Below are 22,828 nucleotides of genomic sequence, written 5' to 3'. Positions count from 1 at the left end.
AAGAAAGTTCAGGACAAATGTTGTCATCCCAGATGTCTTGCTACACAGTGCAACAAAAAGCTCTGATTTCTATTGCCACCCCAACTACAAACCTGGCAATTGTGATTCTCACAAGCACAGGACATGGAAGCAAAAAGATTGGGTGGGAATCTTCTGTTCCAAATGGCTCATTTTCAGATGGAAAACCCGAGGTTCACAAAGGGAACAGACTGTCCCAAGTTCACAAATAAACTAGGGTCCAGACCAAGTTGTAAAATGGGACTAATGGTCCAGTGTCCTTTCAATTTCATCCCACCATTTGTTGACAAGAGATGGCTGACAATTGTTCTTACAACTGTTTTCTGTCTGTGGTGTTATTAATAGATTGTCCCATTTGATAAAGCATTGATTAAAAAAAAGAGGACTCTAGAAGCTGTTCTTGGTCCTTAGCATCATTGAATTGATGCTTCACTTCTAGTATTCTTCATGAGCCCCTCACCCTTATATACACACAAAGAGAGACAAGAAGCAAGGTAAATTGTCACAATTTATTGTATAAATACTAGTAGTTAATGGATCAAGGAGATCACAAGTACACTAACAATAAATGATAATACAATGCTTTGTGGGATAAGGTCATCATGAAGCAAGAAATCAAAGCTGGATGAATAGGTGTGCATTAGGCAATTTTCATGGAGAAGATGACCTTTCAGTTGAAATTTTTCAAAAGATAATTTGGAAGAATGAATGGGTAGAAAACATGGAAGTTATATGCTTAGTGTATACCTGAAGTGGGCATGTGATAAAAGACAGGCAGAGACAGGACAACTATCAGAATGGTCTTGAGACAAAAATTATGTTGTGGACATAGAAAACGTAGTCAACAGTGTAGTTAAAAAAATGAATCAAGCGGGAGAAAGAGTGGTGTAAAATATTATACAATTGTAATGATAGACTGGATCCATTTCAAGAGTTCCTGATAGACTAGGCTTTGTGTTTGAATGTGAATGCCTATACCATGGATGTGATATGATAAATACTTATAGGTCATCAAAAATGGAGATACAGCATAGCAAGTACACAGTGAAAGAGTACATTTTCATTCTGCTGTCAAATTTTGAGAAGCAAAATTTTATTTCAGATAAGCGAAAATAAAAACCTGAGGTCCTGAGGTTAGTTAGGCATACCAAGTCACTTAATTGCTTGCCGTGTGGCTCACTTTTATAGTCTAGGAAATTAACATTTAATTGTCTCTCTTTAATTTTGGCATCCTAAATACATAAAATGTAATTAATCATTTTATTAATGGATTGTGAATAATACCCCAACATGATTTTCCAGTGCCTCTGCAGGATGCTTCTCCTTAGGCTAAAGATTTAAATTCTTTTTCCTTCTCTTAATAATAAAAACATTAACAGCAACAAAATTATTTTGCATATCTTTTTTTACTACTTTGTATTCACAACCTACTCTTCTAACACCATGTATACCCCCATTCCCTCTCTCTAAATGCCTCTGTAAATGTTACTCATTTTCTCATCACCATGCTGTTTCAGATTTCTCTGTACCTTTGCATTCATTCACCACTGGTATTTTCTCTGCCCCATCTCCATGTATTACCTGGAGTTGACTTATCACTGTAGACTTGCCCAAGCCTGCAGATTCTGTCTCTGATGGTTACCTTTTCCCTTCTTTGTTTAATCACTTTCCACTTTGGGCTGCCTGCTGTCTACTGTTTCACAATGCGCTTTTCTGGATAATTCTTCTATCTTCCACCCTAGGTTATTTTCCCCACTCTGGTTATAGGCATGCAAAGGTTAACTTGGCTTCACTTTAATCTCAAAATAGTTCTCTTCCAGTGTTAATCTGCTTCACTGAATAATGAGCTCTCCTACAACAACACAAATCTCTATCACCATGTTTCATCTTCACCAGAGTGCTGGAGTAAATGCTGTCCAGTTGCACTGCTTTTGGTCTCATAAAAATGACCATCTAAAACCAAGCTTCATTTAGGTCTGTCTACAATGCTCCCCATTAATCCATATTTCTGACTCCCTATCATTTCTTTCAACATTTCCAGCTATTCTCCTTTGATCTTACGCTCAAACACTTAATGTGTTACCTAACCAATTGCTTACCTAAATTTATCTTTTTGTTCAACTTGTTAACAAGAAGACTGATTAGTGTTTCTATGTTTTAGATATGACCATTTCTTTCCATGCCCAGTGACTTCATTTTAGCTAAACTTTTCATTAATTTATTCCTCTTTCATTTCAAATTCCTCTTTAAATGATCTTTCTTCTTATGGTTTTCATCTCACCAGATACTAAGTGACTTAATTACACTCCCCACTGCTCACTCATCAATCTGCAAAGTATATTGAATATTGTATCAGTGAATGTACTGATGACTCAGGCAATATACAGATCTTTATATGACTTTGAGTCTTTAGGAAAGAATGTATTGTCATTAATGAAAAGGAAAATATTTGCATTTAAAAAGTTATATATGGTGTAAGTTATATGTGGTTGTGTATATATTTGGTTTGAAAAAGTAATCATCCTGAGAGAGGAGCAATGTTGGCTAGAATATCTTAAAGAAAGAGGTGGTATTTAAGAGAGGCATTAAAGAAAGAAAAAAATCAAGCAAGTACAGAAGAGAGGGCAGAAAATTTCAAGCCAGGGTGCTGATATGAGGTGGTCAAGCACAAAGCATATTAAAGAGAAAATTGAAATGGGACCAGAGAGTAAGGCTTCTGAAGTTAAGATAAAATGGGTTTAAGTTTTATATAATTGGTGATTACTAAGATTTGGAGATTGCTTATATGTATACATAAATTAAATAATTTATAGAATCTCTTACAGAGCACTTTAAATTTGTGGCACATATATGTATGTATGTGTGTCTCCAAAATAGACCTTTAGTGATGGCAGGTAAATTATTCCTCTTATCTTAATTTTATAGAGGAGAAGACCCATATTGAGTAACTGGCTAAATTATTTGCCACAACTCACTCAACTAATAAGCAATAGGCCTGGGATTGCAACACAAACTTCCTACATTGTATAAAATTGGTAATCCTTCTAACATACTATGTTGTTTTCTCCATAGAATAAGATCATAGAATAAGATCAAACATAAGCAGGAAGCCTTCATCGCGAATTTGATATGAATCCACCAAAATATTTAATACATGCTTGCAGAATCTCTATTCAAATCTCTGTCTGAGTACCCTCCTAACTCTGTTCTTAAAGTTGCCAATTTGATCTTATCACCTCCAAATTCACTTCAGAATCATTCCTTTCTCCTTGTCTACTCTATCTCTGGCCTGGCCTGGTAGGCTATCATTCCCGAATCTCTACCCATCCACTCCATAAATACACTGAGCACCAACTCTGAGTGAAATACTGAGATATACAATGTGAAAGAGGCAAGTGTGAAAAACTTCAAACACTTAATTAGTTCTCAAGAAATGTTTGATGAATGGTGCTTACAACCTAGTGGGAGACATGTACCATGCCCATCACTTTTGGGAATGCTAAAAAGGGTTGAGAACCAAACATCAAACTTTTAAAGTTTAACTCAATTTCAGCCAGCCTTCCTCTTATTTTTTCCTATTTGCACAGTTATGGGCACAGAGTAAATGCTTATTGCATGTTGATTTCCCAGAAGAGATGGGTGTAAAATAGCAATAGAAAACATGAAAAATGTAAGTCTATCATATACCTATGAATTGAGCAGTGGGGTACTTAGATGTGCAGAAACAACAGAAACAGAATATTATCATCTAGAGAACAAATCACAATGTAAAACTGGAGGATTATAGAGAGAAGCGAAATTTTGCCAGTAGCCTCTTAAACAAAGATCTTGGCTTTCTATACTCTTTGTTACAAATGAGAATGTTCTGAACCTGATCCTTACGAATCAATGGGAGATGTCTCCTCTTTGGCTTCCAACTCACTATAAATTGGTGAATATATATTTAATTCCTCATAAAGACGTTCTTCTTGAACCTGGTAAGGGAAAAATTATTCAATATCAATAACCAAGAATGTTCCACCACTAGAAGACTTGTTCAAGAAATGTAGATGATCTCCTTTTGTCTCTGAATCGCACATTCTTTCCCATCACACTCTTATTATTCCCTCCATCTTCAAAAAACCAAGCCAGACTGGCTGGCTGTGGGCCCAAATAAATTACGCCAGCCAATGATAAGTTGGTGAGTGTGTCTGAACTTTGGCATGTCTGCTGCCTTGTTTATCTTTGGAGGATAGTGATCAAAACAGGCACCCATACTTGAATGCTGCAGGCAGGTGGACAGATGTAAAGAGTGTGCTTCATCTGGAAGATCTAAGAAAGTGTAAGTGCCTCAAGGATTGACAATTCTTTTAATAAATTAAAGGTGCAATGGATGGGTAAGGCAAGTGGAAATGTAGGTGGTAGTTGTGAATTAAAAAGAAAAAACAAATCTGAGGCTTCAGAGCAAGTATGAAGGTAAAAGCCAAGAGGGTGAAATCTGTTCTGGGATAGAAAATAAGCCCAGGTATCTGTGTGGTTCCATCACATGCTACCTGCTCATCCATCTCATGCCCAACACTTTTCAAAACATTTGCATTTTCTAAAATGATGAAGGTTCTATTGTCCTAACCCTCAGTCACAGAGATATTCTGCTATTGTGCTACTTATGAGTGGGAAATGTGCTTTAAAACATGAGATTTGGCCACCAAAACACTGAAACTTGGAGAAATATTTTTCTGGAAGAAATGTTCCAGGATACCTAGGCCATATGTAAGCAAGTAAGCTCAAAATCTTTAGCCTGTCATTCAGGATTTAGTATCAGGTCTCTGCCTACCTTATCTTCTTTGAGTAATTCCCCAATTCTGTAGACTATGAGTAACACAGCAGCACCAAATCCCAGAATGGTGAGGAACATGATCATTGCCACAATTTCCTGTTGAACAACAACCAACAACAACCAAAAAGACAAGTAGCATCACAAGGTGGCTTTCTCAAGGTGCTCTCCCTTATATCACCCACCCCCATATGATCAGTCCCTATAAAGCAACACACACACACACACACACAGAGAGAGAGAGAGAGAGAGAGAGAGAGAGAGAGAGAGAGAGAGAACCAGGAGATGGTTACTCAAGGCAGATGATTCCAACCTTGCAGAATTGAGCTGGGGGTGGGAGGAAGAGGTCGTCTGCATCTCTGTGCATGAGCCTATAGAATACCACATTACGTGATAGAGGTTGCAAAAAAAGGGGGGGGTTGTGTTCATGGAAAAGGAAATGAGGCTTTCTTACTTAGATTAGGACTGAAGGAACACTTACAGTGGAAAAAAAAACTGTGAAGCAGAAGTCATCCTGAAAAGCTTCCCAGCAAATATTGTGATAAGCCATTGCGTTCTGTAGGTTTTTGACAAGAAGAAAGATTCCTGCTCCTGCAGCTAGGCAGCTGACCAGGTTTGCTCCCAGGCTTCCATGCACCTGATAATGAGGAATACTTAGAGCCACTCCTGCACCTGCCAGCACATTCAGTCAGCCCATCGGCATGTCAGGGCTGCGTATATCCAGTAAACTCTACATTTATACAAAATATAGATTAAGAAGGTAAATCTTGAAAATGTGTTTATTTAATAAGGATCTATAACTTTCTTGCTGGGATCACACTCAGGAAGACTCACAAGGGCACACAGAGTCTCTCCTCAAATAGTCTCCTTAATTGAAAATAAATCATTTGACCATATGCCTGTACTTATAAGGATAAGGCTGGTGTGAGGATATTTCTAAACAAGTGTAAAGGCAATTACATTTTATTGTTTCTAAATGACACAAGTGATATTTTAATGATTATATTCAACACAAAATAGACTGAAGAATAATCACATTATCTCATAACATAAGAGATGATGACATACCTCCCTCAAGACTCCTAAAATTTGCCTTTTCTTACCTTTTTCAAGTATGAATGACAGAATTGTGACTCACCAGATATGTTGCATTTTTCTTTTCAGAAATAACTGACAAAAATCCAGAAATAGCAAACTGTCCAAAAGAAGGAAGGGTAAGAACAGTGAGTCTCTGGTCTTCTCTCTGTCCCTTTCACCTCCCCTTCTCCAAATATAAGGTCAAGTTGTGAGTACTCTATAAAGTTAACCTTTCAGGTTTTCTATGAGCTCACTGTTTTCTTATTCTTATTTTCTGTAGAGTGCTTCTCAAAAGTAAATGTGCACATGAATTATGAGGGTTTTGTTAAAATGCAGATTGTTTTTAGTAGGTCCTGAATGGGACTTGAGATTATTCTGTTCTACCAGGCCTCTCAGGTGATGCTGACACTGACAGGCCACAGGTCACTTTAAGAGCAGCAAGAGCAGCAGCACCTGGGGCATGATTCTGCTGTAACACTACTCTCCTTGCCTTGCAACTGTTTGTATGAGCACCCTGTATGTTAGGCTGTCAGCTCCTTTGTGTAACAAATGTGTTTGTGACATGTATATCTCTAGAGACTAAGATATATCATGCAGACATTTAGTAATTATGAGAATGTACATGGTGAAAATATAAATCAATAGCATACATTCAAAACCATTTTAAAGATTGCATGAGGAGTTGAGAGACACAAATAAGCTAAGTGTTTAGAATTGAAAGACGGCAGAGAGAAGTTTCAAATAAAATACGACCAAGGGTCAAGAAGACTCCTTATCTAGTCCTAAGTCTTTAGCAGAGTGCCAAACCAATGTGCTTGCTTTTTTCAGACTTGAAATATATCCTGGGAATGACATGGAGATACAAAAAATAGCATGGATTAATTGAAAATAATTATTCTGAGTGAAAGAAGCCAGACAATGGAGAACATGTTGTAAAATTTTATTTATATTAAACTCTAGAAAATGCAGGCTAATCTATGGTGACAGAAAGCAGACCAGTGATTGCTTGAGGACGGGAAGACAGGGAAAATAGGGAAGGAGGGATTCCCAAGGGGCACAAGGAAACATTTGGATGTTTATTACATTAATGTGATAATGTTTTTATGTGTTTCTACATGGATCAAAATTTACCAAATCACACACTTTAAATATATGCAATGTATTGTACGTCAGTTATACCTCAGTAAAGCTATATATCTTTATAATCTCATTCAGTCATATAGTTTTCTAAACAGTATAATGATTAAAACAGATTCTATGAGAAAGCACCTGAAAAAGTTTATAGGGCATGAGAGGTCATCAAATGACTTTGACCTTGTTCTCACATCAGTAGTTTCTTCCCCCTTCCCTTCACTAAAATAACTTTATTAATGAATAGAGTTAGATACATTTTTCTAAAATTATATTCTGAAAGTTTAGGTTCTATTTTTATTGGCTAAAGATCCCTTGAGCAATTCATTTAACTTGTACTAATCTCAGGTCTTCATCTGATAAAAGTGTGCTAACATGTTTAACCTAAGGTGATTTATAAACTGCAAACATATTTTATACAAACATATGCAAATATATAATATAAATATATTACTATGTATAATATGAATGCTAGAAATAGACAGTTGGGTAGATCTGATCTGGTAAGAGAAGAGCTAATGCAGTGTTATTTCAGAGACAACTATAGATACACGTATACTCACAAGTACTGCTCCCCAGAATGGATAGCCTATTTGAAATGATGAAAAAAATTTTTTCTCGAATTCTGAAATTGTGATCCCAGGGTAGACAATTGTCCCAAAATAAAGACATGTGAAACCAATCAGAATTTGTGTTACCTGTAGAAAAAGGCAGACATTTTGTGACATAACAAGATGTTTTCCCAAGATTGCATAAATTTCATTATAATTGAGACCAAATGTGAGAAATTGCTTTGGTGTCTTAGGCTGTCCTGAGAAAGGATCCAAATTTGAGATTTCCCAGTATCTTCTGACACTAAGAACTGATACAGGCATGACCTAATGCAGGAATGACCAATATATTTCCCATGTCCCTTTACTTAGGTAGTCACGGTGAACATCAATATTTGTCCTTTCCATCTAAGTGGAGATAAAGATTATAACTCCCTCACAGCAAGATATTACATTAATCCACCAGCAGCTGGCCAGAGTTGGCAGGGCCTATTTGTCATTTTCATTCTAATCTCCATGAGGAGGAAATGCTTCTTTCTACCCAACAGGGCCCAGGTGGTATCAAGTCTTCATCTACTGAGTTCTTTACTCCTTATGAGTAGAAGTGGGCAAACTGTTGATGCAACCAAATAATCTTTCCTAGAGTCAATCTTTATTTTAATTGAGGTTGGAGAAGGCTCACTTACCCCCAGGAATTCCACCTCCCTCTTCAGAAATATCAGCCATGTCTTGCGTGAGAATGAGATATCCTTCTCCAGTAGGATGTTGCCAGAGAAAGGTGCTTCTAAAAGCTCAATTTCAGGCCCTCTGTGAAGTTTAAACAGAAATTCAGTCATGAGAAAACTTTCTAACTTCCTGTGCAAAGTTCTAGATTCACAAAAAGGGAAGCTTTGATGGTGTATTTTCCAAAACAATCTTCCAATTAAAGTCTTTATTGAAATTAATAAAAAGCTGAGGCTCAAAGTGTCCAAGTCACAGGCCAAGATCACCATCTAATCAGTGATTAAAGGAGACAAAATGGAATGAAAACTGTACCAAGTCTTCTTATTAATCCAAGAACTAATCCAAGTTCTTTTCCATTAATCTATACTGGTGAGTGAAAATAAAAATGATCACACAGGTTTACCTGTGTATTTCTCAGTCCTTTTAATATAGAAATGTGTCTGGATTTATTTTGTCACTGACATACCCAATTTCTTGTGCACAAAGAAATGACTTTGAAGGGTTAGTTGAATCTCTAATCCTCTTGTTTTCATCCTCAGAAGAGATTAACTGGAAATACTCTTCCTTCTAAAGATTTGGAATATACTTAACATTTTGCAATAATATTCAATCTGACACTGATTCACAAAGTGCTGTTTTCAGCATCTCCTAAAACTGTTCAAAGAAAGTCTTAACATGTGTTCATGTTAGGCATTCAAAGGAAAACTAAATTATCCACCTCTAGTGGCCTTCCCTCCAAGACATTTCCCCTCTAAACAGTGGGGCAGAACCCCACAGCTTGAGGCTCACAAAGACCAACAAAGAAGGAACCCAGGATCATTTTTAAAGGCATCTGTCCCTTAGTACATATCAGACACAGAGGCAAGAGATCTATATTGAGAGTACACACTCCCCTCCTCATACCTAGAATGTGACCTTCTTTTGTTGGAAAACTTAAGTTATTCCCAGTTCACAAGCTAAGCAAAAAACCTTCCTCCCCATAAACCAGACAGAACTACTGGTAAAGTATAGCAAATAGCTTCCTTACACTCAACATATTATCAACATATTAAATAAAACAAATGGGTCCATGACTGAGCCCATGAACTGACACTTCCCCAGCACTGTGACTATCTCGGGCCCCCTCACTGAGCATAGAAAAAAATAATAGCCTATGCCTACCTGGTGGGCTCTTGTGGGTTGGGGAGAGCAAGAGTTGCTCTGCTTCTATGTTCTGTGTCCATTTTTTTTTAATTAACTGAGCTATGCAGCAATGACAATTACTGTGAACGACAAGCCTGTGGGCTTCTTCTCAGGTTCCGCTACAAGTGGGCAGTTAATAGATTGGCTCTTGACATTGATAACTATCTTCATAGTTAAGACACTTGTCAGGCAGATAAGTTTACTGGACGACTGAGATCAATAGGGTTTTTCTTGTTATGTTAAAGAGAAAAACTGAATAGTCTACTGAATAGGAACTAGTGTGAGACCCCTGGAGAAGAACTCTTCCAGAGACCAGCAGGATGTACAGACCCTAAAGACGGAACAGTTTAATGGAAGTTGAGAAGGTGAAGGAAAAAAACTGCAGAACAGAAAAGGGATGCTATTCTCTTTCAGAAATCTCTCTACTTGTGTTCCAGTTCAGCTATTTCTACACCAGAAGTTGTCTAATTATACCTTTGAAAAGCCTATCTTCCCTACTTAATACATACTGAGATTCACGCATAATCTAAGGCTGAAGCACTTTTTGCAAGTGTCTTAGGAGTGTGTCTTAGTCTCTGAATCTCTGGATTCACCTCTGACTTCGGTAGTTATTGTCTTTCTCTTCCTCTCGTTTGGACACTATTTACATGGCTCTCTGAAACAGATGCTCTCAGAAACTGGATAGGAAGAATTCTAACTACTGTGAGCCATTCCTGATGCATAGAGTGCTGAGACATTTTCACACCAAAGACTCCATTGTCTGCTAAATTATTAGACTGATAGTCTGTTGCTTTGATTTTTATGATGACAAGGATGGGACAGTGAAAACACTGAGGGGCATGAACTTGAACTTGATGGCAAATCCTATGAGTAGGTCTCAGTAGCATTGGACTGAGCCATATGCCACAATTAAGGTTAGAACTTAACTGATGTGTTCATTCTGATTGTATAAGTAGCTAGACCATAGCAAAGTGAACTTACAGATGAGGTACACAGACTTAGGACACTTTAATTTGAGTTTAATTATAGACATAATCTTGAATGCCTCTTCATTAAACTGTAAGATACTACAAATTGTACCACTAATCGTCTGGATTGTTTCTCTGGGATGTGATAAAAATCCTCATTCTTTGGGAAACTAAAATAATTATATGAACAAGAGGACATAAAAATGTATTAACCCACATGCCATCTTCCCACTGTGTCTTCAGGAATTGTTGGACCTGACCAATGTGTTATTGTAATTAAGAAACAAACCTTGCTCACTTATACATTCATCCAAAAAGGACTTAATGTACCATGTCAGGTACTGCTGGTATCACTGAGCATGCACAGATGGGAACCAGGGTCCCAGGCCTTGTCTAGCTCATAATCTAGCATCATAGAACAAAGATAAATGATATAATATTACCAGTATGTCAGAGGCTGCTGGAACATAAAAATGATATATCAATTCTACCTGAAAAGGGGTATGCAGAATTCAAGGAAGAAATTCCCAGAGAAAGGAATATTTGAGTTAGGATTTAAGATCATAGCCTCAGGAGATTTCACTTTTTCTTACCTCTCCCTCAGAGAAATTATACCACCTCTGTTGGAAAAAGACCTGAAGAAATGCCTGTTTATGAAGTTTTTGGGGAGTATATAATAGTTCACTATGTGGGCACCAAATAATTAGAAATTAGACTTGAGATTTAGACAGGAAACCAATGGAGGATAGTCTTTGGTGTTTGGGTATAATGTTATTTTATGAGAATTTTCAATAGAAACTTGAAAAATGCAAACCAGAAACTGAGATGTATTTTATGATCTCCAAATTGTTTCATATCCCAGTTTTGACCAGCACCTTCTTCATACCCTTTCTGAAATGCATATAATCTTCTGCATCCACACTGTGGGTCCTTGCAGCCATGCTCCATCATCTTTCACAACAGTGAACATTGAGACATATGACAAAATGGCCTTTTCTCTTGGTGGGGGAAAAATTATCAAGATGAGTTTTAATCACACATCTGCCTGAAAGGAAGAGATAATTGAACTAACACATCTCTCCTACCACATACATTTCCTCCTTCTGACTACACATTCGCATCCGCTGTTCATCCATCTGCCCATCTGGCTTCCTCTTTGACAACCAAGGGTTTTTCCCCAAACTCAAAAGAAATTTTCTGTCATATTGCATCTGAACCATTTTTTTCTCAAACTGAATGCTCAAATTATTCAAAATAAATATGCATGAATTGCATGTTACACATTGAAAGTGCACTATTTCTTAAGAGGTATCTTCAGATACTCCCAGAGGAAAATTTCTCTCTTTCTCTCTCTCTCTCTCTCTCTCTCTCTCTCTCTCTCTCTCTCTCTCTCTCTCTCTCTCTCTCTCCACCCTCCACAGGCAATTATGGGTTCAATAAATATGGTTCAGATGCCAAGGATGAGAGAGGCTAAGATTGATACTAAACTCTGAATGCTCCACAGGAATGAAAAAAATTGTTCACAGAACAAGATAGGTAGCCCCAATAAGCTTAGCACTGAGTCCAAACTTGAAGAGAATACCTTTGTCTTTTCATTTATATGACCTCAGAAATGCAAAGAGAAAGATTTATACAGACTATCCATTTGCTCCAAATCACTCTCTAATGTATGCCAAACTGCTAATATAGTACATGGCACATAGTAGCGACTCCCTAAAAGATTGTTGAATGTACTAAAAGAATAGTGTATATACAAGATCTGTCTGGAAAAAGTCAAGGCATTGTTAACATGATGAGAACAATTTTCATGACATCAATATAACCTGACCGCCAAGAAGAATGTGCATGTGTCAACAATAATGCCTTCACTATACTATTCAGTGAGGGTGGTAGGCACCATTGAGTGAGCATGTGTACTGTGTGACTGTGGCATTCAAAATGACTGAGCAAGTAGAGCGATGAATCTGAATCAAATTTTGCATTAAGCTTAATCATTCCTCCACAGAAACTATTTGGAGGAGCCAGAAGGCCGCAGCTGTGGGCAATTGTCATGATTGGCAGCAGCATCACAACAATGCACCTGCTCATGCATCACACCTCAGAGTTTTTTGGCAAAACATAAAATTGCCCAGGTGACTCAGCCCTCTACAGCCCAGATTTGGCACCCTACAAGTTCTGGCTTTTCCCAAAACTAAAATTACCTTTGAAAGGGAAAGGATTTCAGACCATTGATGAGATTCAGGAAAATACAACTGAGCAGCTGATGGTGGGCAATTGGGAGAAATGTGTGAGGTCCCAAGGTGCCTACTTTGAAGGAGACTGAGGTGTCATTGTCCTATGAACAATGTTTCTTGTATCTTGTATCTTCTTCAATAAATGTCTCTATTTTTCATATTACATGGCTGGATACCTTCTGGACAGACTATATATATATATATATATATATACACACACACACATATATACATATACACACATGTATATACACATATATTCTGAGAAAAATTAGTAGAGATTATAGAAAGATCTTTGCACATATGGTAAACAAGGAGCTAAGAGTAACTCGTGGGTATGAACTTATGGACATTGTGGATAATGTCCATAAGTTCAGCGTCAAGAGAGAAAAATTAATTTATAGATCAGAAATATAAATAATTCAGCAGTAGATTTATAAATCAGGAACCATATATCTCAGAGGGAAGAAAGCCATCAAAGTTGCTGGAGGGTGAAGGGGGCGCCACAGTGGAAGAGTGAGGCTTTCTGCCATCTTTTCTGAACATCTGACCACAATCCCACCTCAGCCTCAACAGCAGCAAGACCAACAATAACAGCAAGATCATTGTCAAGGAGTGTGGTGCTATTTCCCATTTGTTTTACTTTTATTTCACCCTAATAAAAACTGTTGAAATACTGATACTCTTACACTTATTTTACAGATGAGGAAAAATAGGTCAGAGAGGTTAAATAACTTGCTCAAATTAACACAGGTTATGAGTGATGGTATCAGAATTTGAACCCATATCTGTGAGACTTTAAAGCCCTTATTCTTTATGTTTCTGGTTTGCAGTTCCTCACTATGCTTTGAAGAAAAAATGTTGATCTTGCTCTCAAAGCCCTCAATCCATACCATTATTTCTGTATCAGGATATGTGTGAATGCATCTCAGCTGCTAATTGAAATAAAATCTTGAGGTTTGACTGCCTTGCCTCAAATATAGATAAAATTTACCTTAATGACGATGCTAATTTTTCTCATTTGACTGTTTTTGCAATGCTGATTGCAATGCTGATTGACCTAAAGTCAAGAAGCACTTTTCTGTAGTAAAAAAAAAAAAAATCTGACTTTTCTTTTCGTTGGATAGATGGACATTGGATTTTACACAGAATACATGAGATAGAGATTATTCTCTCTGCCTTTTTTAAACCTTATAAAGCCATGCCATAGTTAGGTAAGAAGAAAGAAAACCAGTTTCTGGGAACAACTTTGGAGTGGTGATCATAGAAGTTACAAAGCCAGGAATGCCTAAAGAAGCATGGAATTTACAGTGAGAACAGAAAGGATTGAGTCAAGTGTCCAAGTTCCTCATGATTGGTGCCATGATTGTAGGAATGTGCTTCAAGGCTCATGTTCTTTTGAGTTCTTGGCAGGAACTCTAACTCATGGAGATTTGAGGTTGAATTTCCTTGTGCTCAAATTTACTTTAATGAGGATGTGATCCTGATTTCACAGAACTGAGGGTTGAGGAAGTTGCCTGAAAAACAAAACATCAATCTCCAAGAAGAGGCTCATTACCTGCCTCTCCTCCCATCCCTTTCTATTATCATCATGATCATCACCAATAATATTAATTCACTGAGTTTCATTTTACAGTTACCAAAAATCTAAAAGGAATTGGTGGTTTTTTACCTGGGTATATAGCTAGAAAGTGACAAGTTACAAGAAAATAATCATTTAATTCTTTCTGTACAAAAAATGTGTGCTCTTAGTATAAATTGCACTCTTTCCTCTTGCATGTTTTACATCAGAATTCTTTTCCAGCCTTCATTCCATCTCTAACATTCATACCATCTGTTACTCCAGGAACCCCACAAGCCGTTACTACATAGATGTTATCTTTCTAATCTCAAGAGTCAGGGATGACCTCAAAGCCCAGAGGTAGGTGGCAGACCATGGGAATTATTACTCATTTAAACAAACCCACCCCTCTTGAACTGAAGCAGCTTGCTTTGTACCATATGGCTGAGACAGAGATGGCTATGCATAATTCCAGCAAGGTAAAGATCAACATTAAAAACACAAGGCCCTAGAGGATATGCTGTCTCATATCAAACCCAGCAGAAACATTCAGAGAAAAAAATGTCAGCAGGAAATCGAACTACAATATTTCCCTCCCACAGAATAGAACAAAGTAAACCTTAAGTTAGGTTTAATACACAGCCACACACTCACACTCTGTAAGAGACACAATATCAATCTGAAAATATGGAAATCTTTTTCCTGGAAAGAGAGAGATGTTGTATTTCTGTATCATGTGAAGTAGGCAAGAAGCTACAGAGGCAAAATTCTGACCTAGTCACTAACATTTCCTAGTTGGGATAGCAGTAAATGAAGAAGGTGAGTAGAAAATTTTTTAAAAAATGGACAAATATCACACCTCCACAATTTCATTAATAGTACTTCATAAAGGTTTGGGCATTTACACTATTCCTAACAACTAAGCACAAAGATTAAACAAAAAATGTACTGAACTAGTGATCCTTCTCTTATTGTTGAGGCATCTAGAAAAAAAACAAATACAAAATTGCACTGGAAGGAAAATACCATAAAATTCACAGAAAAATCAGACGCATATAAATATTAACTGAGTCATGAAAAATAGTTAAGAAATCATCATGGGGAAAATGAACAAATTAAAGAAATACCTTAATTCTAAGTTGATCTCAGAAGAAAGAGGATGCCTAAACACAAATACAAAAAAACAGAATTTGGAAAGGTTACTAAAGACCTTTTCCTTTGAAAATTCCACAATCAAATTCAAAAGTGAAGTAATCCAAAACTTCAATGAGTCATTATTTGAAAAATCCCAGGCCACAGAGAAACATAAATCTCCCAAGTTGGTTTTAAAAAGCAAGATGTGAAACAAAACTTTTTAAATTTAAGCTCTCTGGGGATTTTAGTAGTAGTAGTAATATTAATAATAGTATAACTCACTGTGGTAAGCACTATTTTAATTGTTTGTCACATATCAATTTATTTAATCCTTATACCAACCCTGTGAGATTGATACTATTACTATCATTTCAAAGACAAGAAAATTGAAACACAAAGAGGTTATCTAATGTTCCCTTCTTTACAGAGCTAATAAATGGCAGAACAAAGATTCAAATCAAGGCAAGATGGTAACCCTACGTTTTAGATTGTTTGCAATATTTTATAATGAAATATAACTTTTTTAACACATACAATTGATGAGACACCCATGTACCTGCATAAGTCCAGTGATGGTGCAGACTGACAACTCTTGGATAACAGAATGCTAGTTACTAAGTTTGTTGAGAGAAAAACAAAGCCTACTAAAGTGATTGTAGCACTGGCAACATTCATCCCACAATTGTTTTTCATCCAGAAAGCAGTAAGAATTTTCAGTTAATATAGACAACACATACTTCCTTCCTTTGTCTACAATTCATTTAAATAAATATCAATTGAATGTTGTTTATACAACCAGCAATATCCTAGATGCTGGGCAAACATCAATGAACAAAGATTTCCTACCCTCAAAGAGTTGATACACTTAGCAGCAATAACAACAACAAAAAAAATTAAGTATACTAATAGGTAAATTATGTCATATTTTTAAAAGTAATTAAATGCTGTAGGATACTAGAGTAGAGTAAGGAGGATATGGAAACCAGAGAGAGGAGGGGAGGTTTGTGATACTCGTTAGGAATGACAGGTGGGGAGAGGCATTAAAGAGCTGAGGGAGTCAGTCTTGAGCACATCCGGAGGGACGTCCTTGTAGTCTAGGAAACACTCTGCTCAAAGCCCCGAGGCCACAGTGTCCCAGGTGTGTTCCAGGGAAGCAAGGGGCAAGGTGGGTGGAGGGAAGTGAGCGACGGAAACAACGTCAGGAAATGAAGGTGGAGAGTGAACAGACAGCCGACCATGTTGGTTTGCCATCTCCTGAGAACAAATGCAATCACCAGTGGAGCGAGGAGAGAAGGTGACAAAGCATTGCACTCTGGGGCACCCCAACATGAACAGGTCAGAGAGAAGAAAAGAAACTAGGAAAGGAGATTGAAAAGGAGAGACTGAAAAGACAGGAGGAAAACCATTCAATCAAGGTGTCCTGGAAGCCAAGTGAAGATGTTATTGGAAGGACTAAGTGACCCGCTGTGTGCTAGGTGCTGCTCAAGGGGCCATTTGCAGGAGGGTTGAGAACTGACCTCTCTGCTACCAGTAGAAATCTTCTGTAATCTTATAGGGGTGGGATAGGGGAGAACATAAAGCCTATTGGAGTGGGTTTCATTGAAACTGGGTAAATACAAATTGCAGACAAAGTAAAGATAATTCCTTTAAGGCACAGGTTGCAAACACAAGGCCCTCAGGCTGAATTCAGCCTTCCACCTGGTTTTATCCAGCCCAGTGCCTTGTTCCTACCCTGCTGCAACACCAAGCTCCTTGCCCCTAGTTAAGGGATGGTTACATTTACACAGTCCTAAAATTATATTCGGCCTCTGAAGGCGACTTTGAAGCTGATGTGGCCCCCCCGTGAAAATGAATTTGACACCCCTGCTTTAAGGGGTTTAGCTACAAAAGGAAAAGCAAACTGTAGCTAGCAGGAAAAAATAAGGTTGAGACTTTTTTTTCTTCTTTTGAGAGAAGTAACTGGATGCCTATAGGCTGATTAAGAAGGTCTAGGAGAAAGAGAATTGGAGTGATATACTTATATGGTGGGGAAGGAACAGAAGCTAGGACTCAAGGATGGGTACTGGCTTTGGAGAAAATCACAGAGAAGTCACTGATGGTGAAAGGTTAGAGTGAAAAAATATATCTGGTCCATGAAGGAGATGTTAGAGGGAGATCTGAAAATTCTTCTGATGCCTTGAGCATGCCAGCATAGGAAGCCAGGTCATCACCAGAGAGAGTAAAGATGAGAGAAAAGGGATTGGGATTTGAGGATAGAATGTAAAGGAGAAATAGCCATCCAGGAGGGAGGGAGACTGAATGGACTAGGAAAGTAGTCTAAATGGGTAGACAATTTAATAGGAACACATAATAGAAATTTAGTAATTGTTTAATGGATCACTGAAGATAGAATTTTTGGCTTTCACTTGTGGGACTAGTGGTGGGAGAATGTACACTCAAAATAATTAGAATTGTTCCAATTTAACAACACAAAAATCATGAAGTTTTTTTTCTAAGTTTCAGATTCATCCAATATTCATAGTAACCATCATATTCGCGATGTATGTGATGTTCTGATGATCTACCATATGAGTGCCTGAAGAAAATTAGTTTTATTGAGCATTAAAAAGACTCTGTCTCAGTTAGACTAATCAACTTCTTGTCTCCTATTATTTCTTAAAAACTTTTTTAAACAATTTTATTTGTTTACTTTTAGAGAGAGGGGAAGGAAGGGAGAAAAAGAGAGAAACATCAATCAGTCAGTTGCCTCTCACATGCCCCCATCTGGAGGCCTGGCTGGCAATGACAGGCATGTGCCCTAACTAGGAATCGAACCCACAACCCTTTGGTTCTCAGGCCAGCACTCAATCCACTGAGCCACACCAGCCAGGGCTACTCTCCCATTATTAATCGATAGAATTTCTACTCCCATGATCATAGAAAAAGAGAAAGAACTGCCACTTACCAATACTCTTGTGGGTTTTCTCTTGGCTACAAAGATCCTGAACTAATAAATTGTTTGAAAAGAGAAATGAAACAAGTTAAAAAATATTAGGTCGCCACCATTTTTCTTGGTCTCTCCTGGTATATCTAGCAACAGTCATATAAAACTTCTTTTTGAAATTGACATCCTAGAACACAAAATTATACTTGATCATGTTCATCATTTTATATTAATACAATTTTAAATTAGTTTAAATTTTGAGTAAATTTATATTTTCATTTAGTTTTATGTCTGACTCTCTATAGGTTTATGTGGGTGTGCCTACTTTAAAAACATAATATATGTTTGATGTAATATAATTATCTTTATGCTTATATTTCCATTAAATGCAAATAGTATCTTTTTACATACACATGTACATGTAATATCATCCTCACATTCTGTTTTTAAAATATTTTGTTTATTTATTTTTAGAGAAAGGGGAGGGGAAGGAGAAAGAGAGGAAGAGAAACATCAATGTGTGGTTGCCTCTCATGCGCCCCCTAGTGGGAACCTGACCCGCAGCCCAGGCATGTGCCCTGACTGGGAATCAAACAGGCGACCTTTTGGTTGGTAGCCTGTACTCAGTCCTCTGAGCTATACCAGCAGGGCCATCCTCACATTCTTAACCAAGCTTCAGGTAAGGATTTGATTATCAGACTAGATGATCTAAAAGATCTTTTGCAAATATTTAAGTGTCTATATCAATATATCCACTATTTTTTAAAGATTATTTTGATATGTTTTTGTACACGTGACTCTAAATTTGATACACTGAATTCTCAAAACCTCATTCTGTTTTTTACCTCATGTTTCTTCTGCTTCATTCCTCACCCCTCCTGATCTCAAAGTTCAGTCCAGCCTTGTTTATTTCTTTCAGTCCTCTCAAGTGTCAAGCTCTCAAACATCTTGAACTTTTCTCAGTACTATTTCCCTCATCCTAAAACACATTCCCCCTCAAGCTCCATCTAGGTCATTTTTGCTCTTTTTCCAGAATGAATTGCAGCCCACATGTCTTACTTTGATGAATGTTACTCTGAATTCCCCCTCCTTCCCTTCTCATTCTGCTTACTCGTCTGAGCCCTGATTCTCCTGACTTCTCATCATTGTAACTCCAGTGCCTACCTCAGTGTCTATCATATGCTGGACATTCAGCTAATATATGTTTAATAAATGAATGAACATTTGGTCCAGCCTGATGTCTCTGTGCCTCATGAGAAATACATTTGCAAGAATTAGAGTCTCATGCAGAGAAACTCCAGAGCAGTTCTGGAGAGAGGAAACCTATTCTAACCACATTATTTAACTTGACTTAAAAAAAAAAAACCCACTATAAAACTAGGGAGACTTTTAGCCTTCAGATCAAGTAAATTATGTTCTAAAATATTAATTTAGTGTTTTTCTTAATAAAGGAAATGTAGATTTTCTAAGGACCCACCAATTAAGTCCATTTATGTAGCTTTCACTGTATGTTCTAAGTGTCCTACTCATGTTACCTGACTTGGTTCTCACAACATCCACATGAAAAGGTGATACTGTTACGATCTTTTCCATTTTACAGATGAGGAAGCTGAGCATCAGAGAAGTGAAAGTAACTTGCCCAAGGCTGCACAGCCAGCAATCTGAGGAGCTAGGAATCAGAACCTGGCTTGCCACTAGAATGTCATTGCCATATTTTTAGGACTATAAGATGCACCAGACCATAAGATGCACCTAGGTTTTAGAGGAGGAAACTAGGGGGAAAATTTTGAAGCAAAAAATGTGGTAAAATATTTAATAACCTATGACCCTGCTCCACTGCTGCCCCGCAACACACACACAGTGAACCAGGTAAGCTACATTCGGACTATAAGATGCAACCCCCTTTTCCTCCCAAATTTGTGGGGGGAGTGCATCTTTTTTTTTAAAGATTTATTTATTTATTTTTAGAGAGGGAAGGGAGGGAGAGAGAGAGAGAGAGAGAGAGAGAAACATCGATGTGTGGTTGCTGGAGGCCGTGGCCTGCAACCCAGGCATGTGCCCTGGCTGGGAATCGAACGTGCAATGCTTTGATTCGCAGCCCAAGCTCAATCCACTGAGCTACACCAGCCAGGGGGAGTGCATCTTATAGTCTGAAAAAAAACGGTAACTGAAACTGTTCCCCTGAGTTTATGCAGAAACTCACTCCCCAAATTCCATACCTCAGGTGTGTCCAGACCATCCCTCACTGCCAGAGCTGGCAGCCAAATTTGGGTGCGGCCACTTGGATTTACATATCTAAGGGGTATACGTCTGTATGTATGTGTGCCCATACCCACCTTTTCCCAAATAAAGAGCTATATAATCACACCTAACATTTTTCGGCACAACACCAAAGTAACCATCAAGAGAAAGCCATCTATAGAGCTGGGTGTTCTGAATCTGTACATAGCAACCAAGCAGAAAATTTTGCAGATATCCTCAGTGGCCTACTGGGTGACACTTTGAACAGACACAAAAGAAAGGAGAGAGGGACTCTATAGGGTTTATCTTGGAGGCTCCAGGCCTTGACAGACTTCTTTCCTCTCAAGCTTATCTTGCCGTGAGTAGGAGACACTCAGTAACGATCACCACAGTGTCTTTACCAGAAAATGACAGCCCCTTCTAACTCCGGCTGAACGGATCTCTACCTTATGCAATACTTCAGAGGAGGCAATGAACATTTTTTGCTGGGGGAGCAAAGAGTGTGCTAACCACTCAGATGTCACTGTGCTATCTGCAGGCATAGTGTTGGGTAGGAAGCTGGCATCAGGAATAACTGTGTCTGACTTTGAGATGTTGTTTAACACATTGTTGGAACAAGAAATATAAGCAGACAATATGGGTAGAGGGATAGGAAGGAAGAGGCCGTGGGATGAAGGAAGAACAGTTAGCCAGAGCCATTGTAAATGGAATACTGCAGACAAAAGGGACAAGAAAGTATCTTAAAAGCAAGAGAGAAAGAAATAGGAGGAAGTATGTCACAAGCATACGTTCATGGTACAATCTTTCCTGTAAGTCAGCCAGCCAACTGCTCAGCTAGCTGCCTGCTGAGCAGCCTAGCACCAACAAATAGATAAGAGACACACACAGTAACTGTGCTATTCACTCAGCTTTTATTGAATGCAGGTTCACTCAAAGTAGAACATCGACATACATTAATATCCTCCTCACACTCTAACAACCTAAGAGAAATATAGCACACACACAGAACAATTAATGGGGGATATCGAACCCAAGTCCCAGGGTCTCAGCCTGCAGGTTCGGGAGACAGCACGGTGAGCCAGGGAGTTGTCTGTATCTTGCAAGGAAGTATCTCAGGAGCCAGGTGGGCTGCAGGGAAGGCAAAGCCTTCAGTCCAGCAGGGCAGAGCCTCCAGCAGCTGATGCCAAGGGGGATCAGCGTGGCATGGAGAAGTACTCTGGTGTGTGGAGCTCAGCTGATTCAGCAGTGGTCTGGAGCCTGCCTCAGTTCTATCTTGAAAGTGGTGCACTCCACTCTTCTGGATCTTTTGTGGAGTGTCTCGGAACCCCTGATGGCAAGTGGGGAATTTGCCCAGGAGCCTATCTATGGGTGGTCCTGCAGATGTGACTCTTCTGCCCACGTGTGCAGATATCTTGGGTGTGTCCCCTTGCCAGGTGTGTCTGCTCTGATTTAGGTAGTTTCCCTCTTGAACCAGAGCATCATGACTGACCGACAGCCTTCTTGGTTGACAGGAGTGACTCCACTTTATCCTATCTTGATCGGACCAATGCCATTTTATTGGTCCTGCTCTCCACAAAGTGAAAAAAAAAAATATTTCTTTGAACATACTTGTTTTAAATTTAGAACTGTAGAAAGAGCTGTGCAAGGAAATTACTAACACTCTAAGACTGCAATTACCTCATTTGTACCTTTAAGCTCATAGTACCCATCTTAGAAAACAGTTTTTCAGTGACAGAATGAATATAAAGGTCTTAGCAACTAAGGTCTTTTATAGTAATGGATAACTCTTCAGGTTGTTAGGATTAAATAAATTGTCACAACATGCTGGTGGTATTGTCTGACATTCCTTTTAACTCTTCCAGAGATGTCACCATTACCTGTGTCTTAACTGCCAAAGGATGTGTCCATTATGGCAATGTTTAAATTCTTTGACAAGTAAATAGCCATAAACAACATTTTATTGAACATAAGGTAGCAGCACATTAAACTATTTTTAAAGCTTAATGAGTGTTGGGAACCATCCTGCCTGGTTTCAGAAGCTGTAATACCCCATGGCTAAGGCTGAGTGAGAAACCTTGGGACCATAAGCCACTAAGGAGACAAAGCTCCCTGGTAGGGGCACCACCTCTGCCCCCTTTACTGCACCCTGCTTGGCCCCCAGCCTGACCGGTTAGACATTGATGGGTAAGATTCCTCAAGGGAGGGATGACCTAAGACAGGCATTGTCTCGAAGGGTTCCTCAGGGAAGGACTTGGGGGACTATAGCAAAAGG

General features: G+C 38.4%; 2 protein-coding genes across 2 annotated transcripts; both read right to left on the bottom strand.

The window, feature by feature from the left end:
• Positions 1 to 508: 508 nt before the first annotated feature.
• On the bottom strand, positions 509 to 11,534 carry MS4A2 (membrane spanning 4-domains A2). The gene is made up of 9 exons (XM_028517636.2): positions 11,350 to 11,534; positions 10,762 to 10,868; positions 9,475 to 9,826; positions 8,277 to 8,397; positions 7,603 to 7,737; positions 5,970 to 6,026; positions 5,313 to 5,468; positions 4,832 to 4,930; positions 509 to 3,992 (listed from the first exon to the last, which is right to left on the bottom strand). The coding sequence occupies exons 3-9, from the start codon at positions 9,534 to 9,536 to the stop codon at positions 3,897 to 3,899; spliced, it is 726 nt and encodes a 241-aa protein (XP_028373437.1). The 5' UTR covers positions 9,537 to 9,826; positions 10,762 to 10,868; positions 11,350 to 11,534; the 3' UTR covers positions 509 to 3,896.
• A 3,112-nt stretch (positions 11,535 to 14,646) lies between these two features.
• On the bottom strand, positions 14,647 to 16,082 carry MS4A3 (membrane spanning 4-domains A3). The gene is made up of 2 exons (XM_028515067.1): positions 15,927 to 16,082; positions 14,647 to 14,766 (listed from the first exon to the last, which is right to left on the bottom strand). The coding sequence occupies exons 1-2, from the start codon at positions 16,065 to 16,067 to the stop codon at positions 14,647 to 14,649; spliced, it is 261 nt and encodes an 86-aa protein (XP_028370868.1). The 5' UTR covers positions 16,068 to 16,082.
• Positions 16,083 to 22,828: the final 6,746 nt, after the last annotated feature.

The sequence above is a fragment of the Phyllostomus discolor genome, chromosome 6 (genome assembly GCF_004126475.2).
Source record: "Phyllostomus discolor isolate MPI-MPIP mPhyDis1 chromosome 6, mPhyDis1.pri.v3, whole genome shotgun sequence".
In the NCBI taxonomy this organism is placed as follows: domain Eukaryota; kingdom Metazoa; phylum Chordata; class Mammalia; order Chiroptera; family Phyllostomidae; genus Phyllostomus; species Phyllostomus discolor.
This window is presented reverse-complemented; position numbering and strand designations above follow the sequence as displayed.

Bases quoted from the DNA above. Each gene is read 5' to 3' on its own strand.
- MS4A3 (XM_028515067.1), bottom strand. From the start codon at position 16,067: ATGAATGTTGCCAGTGCTACAATCACTTTAGTAGGCTTTGTTTTTCTC. The intron at 14,767-15,926 runs GTATGTGTTAAA...CATATCCTCTAG, and splicing joins ACATGGGTGTCTCATCAATT to GGCCTTGTGTTTTTAATGTT.
- MS4A2 (XM_028517636.2), bottom strand. From the start codon at position 9,536: ATGGACACAGAACATAGAAGCAGAGCAACTCTTGCTCTCCCCAACCCA. The intron at 8,398-9,474 runs GTAGGCATAGGC...TAAACTTCACAG, and splicing joins AACCCACAAGAGCCCACCAG to AGGGCCTGAAATTGAGCTTT. The intron at 3,993-4,831 runs GTAGGCAGAGAC...TTCCCTTACCAG, and splicing joins AATTACTCAAAGAAGATAAG to GTTCAAGAAGAACGTCTTTA.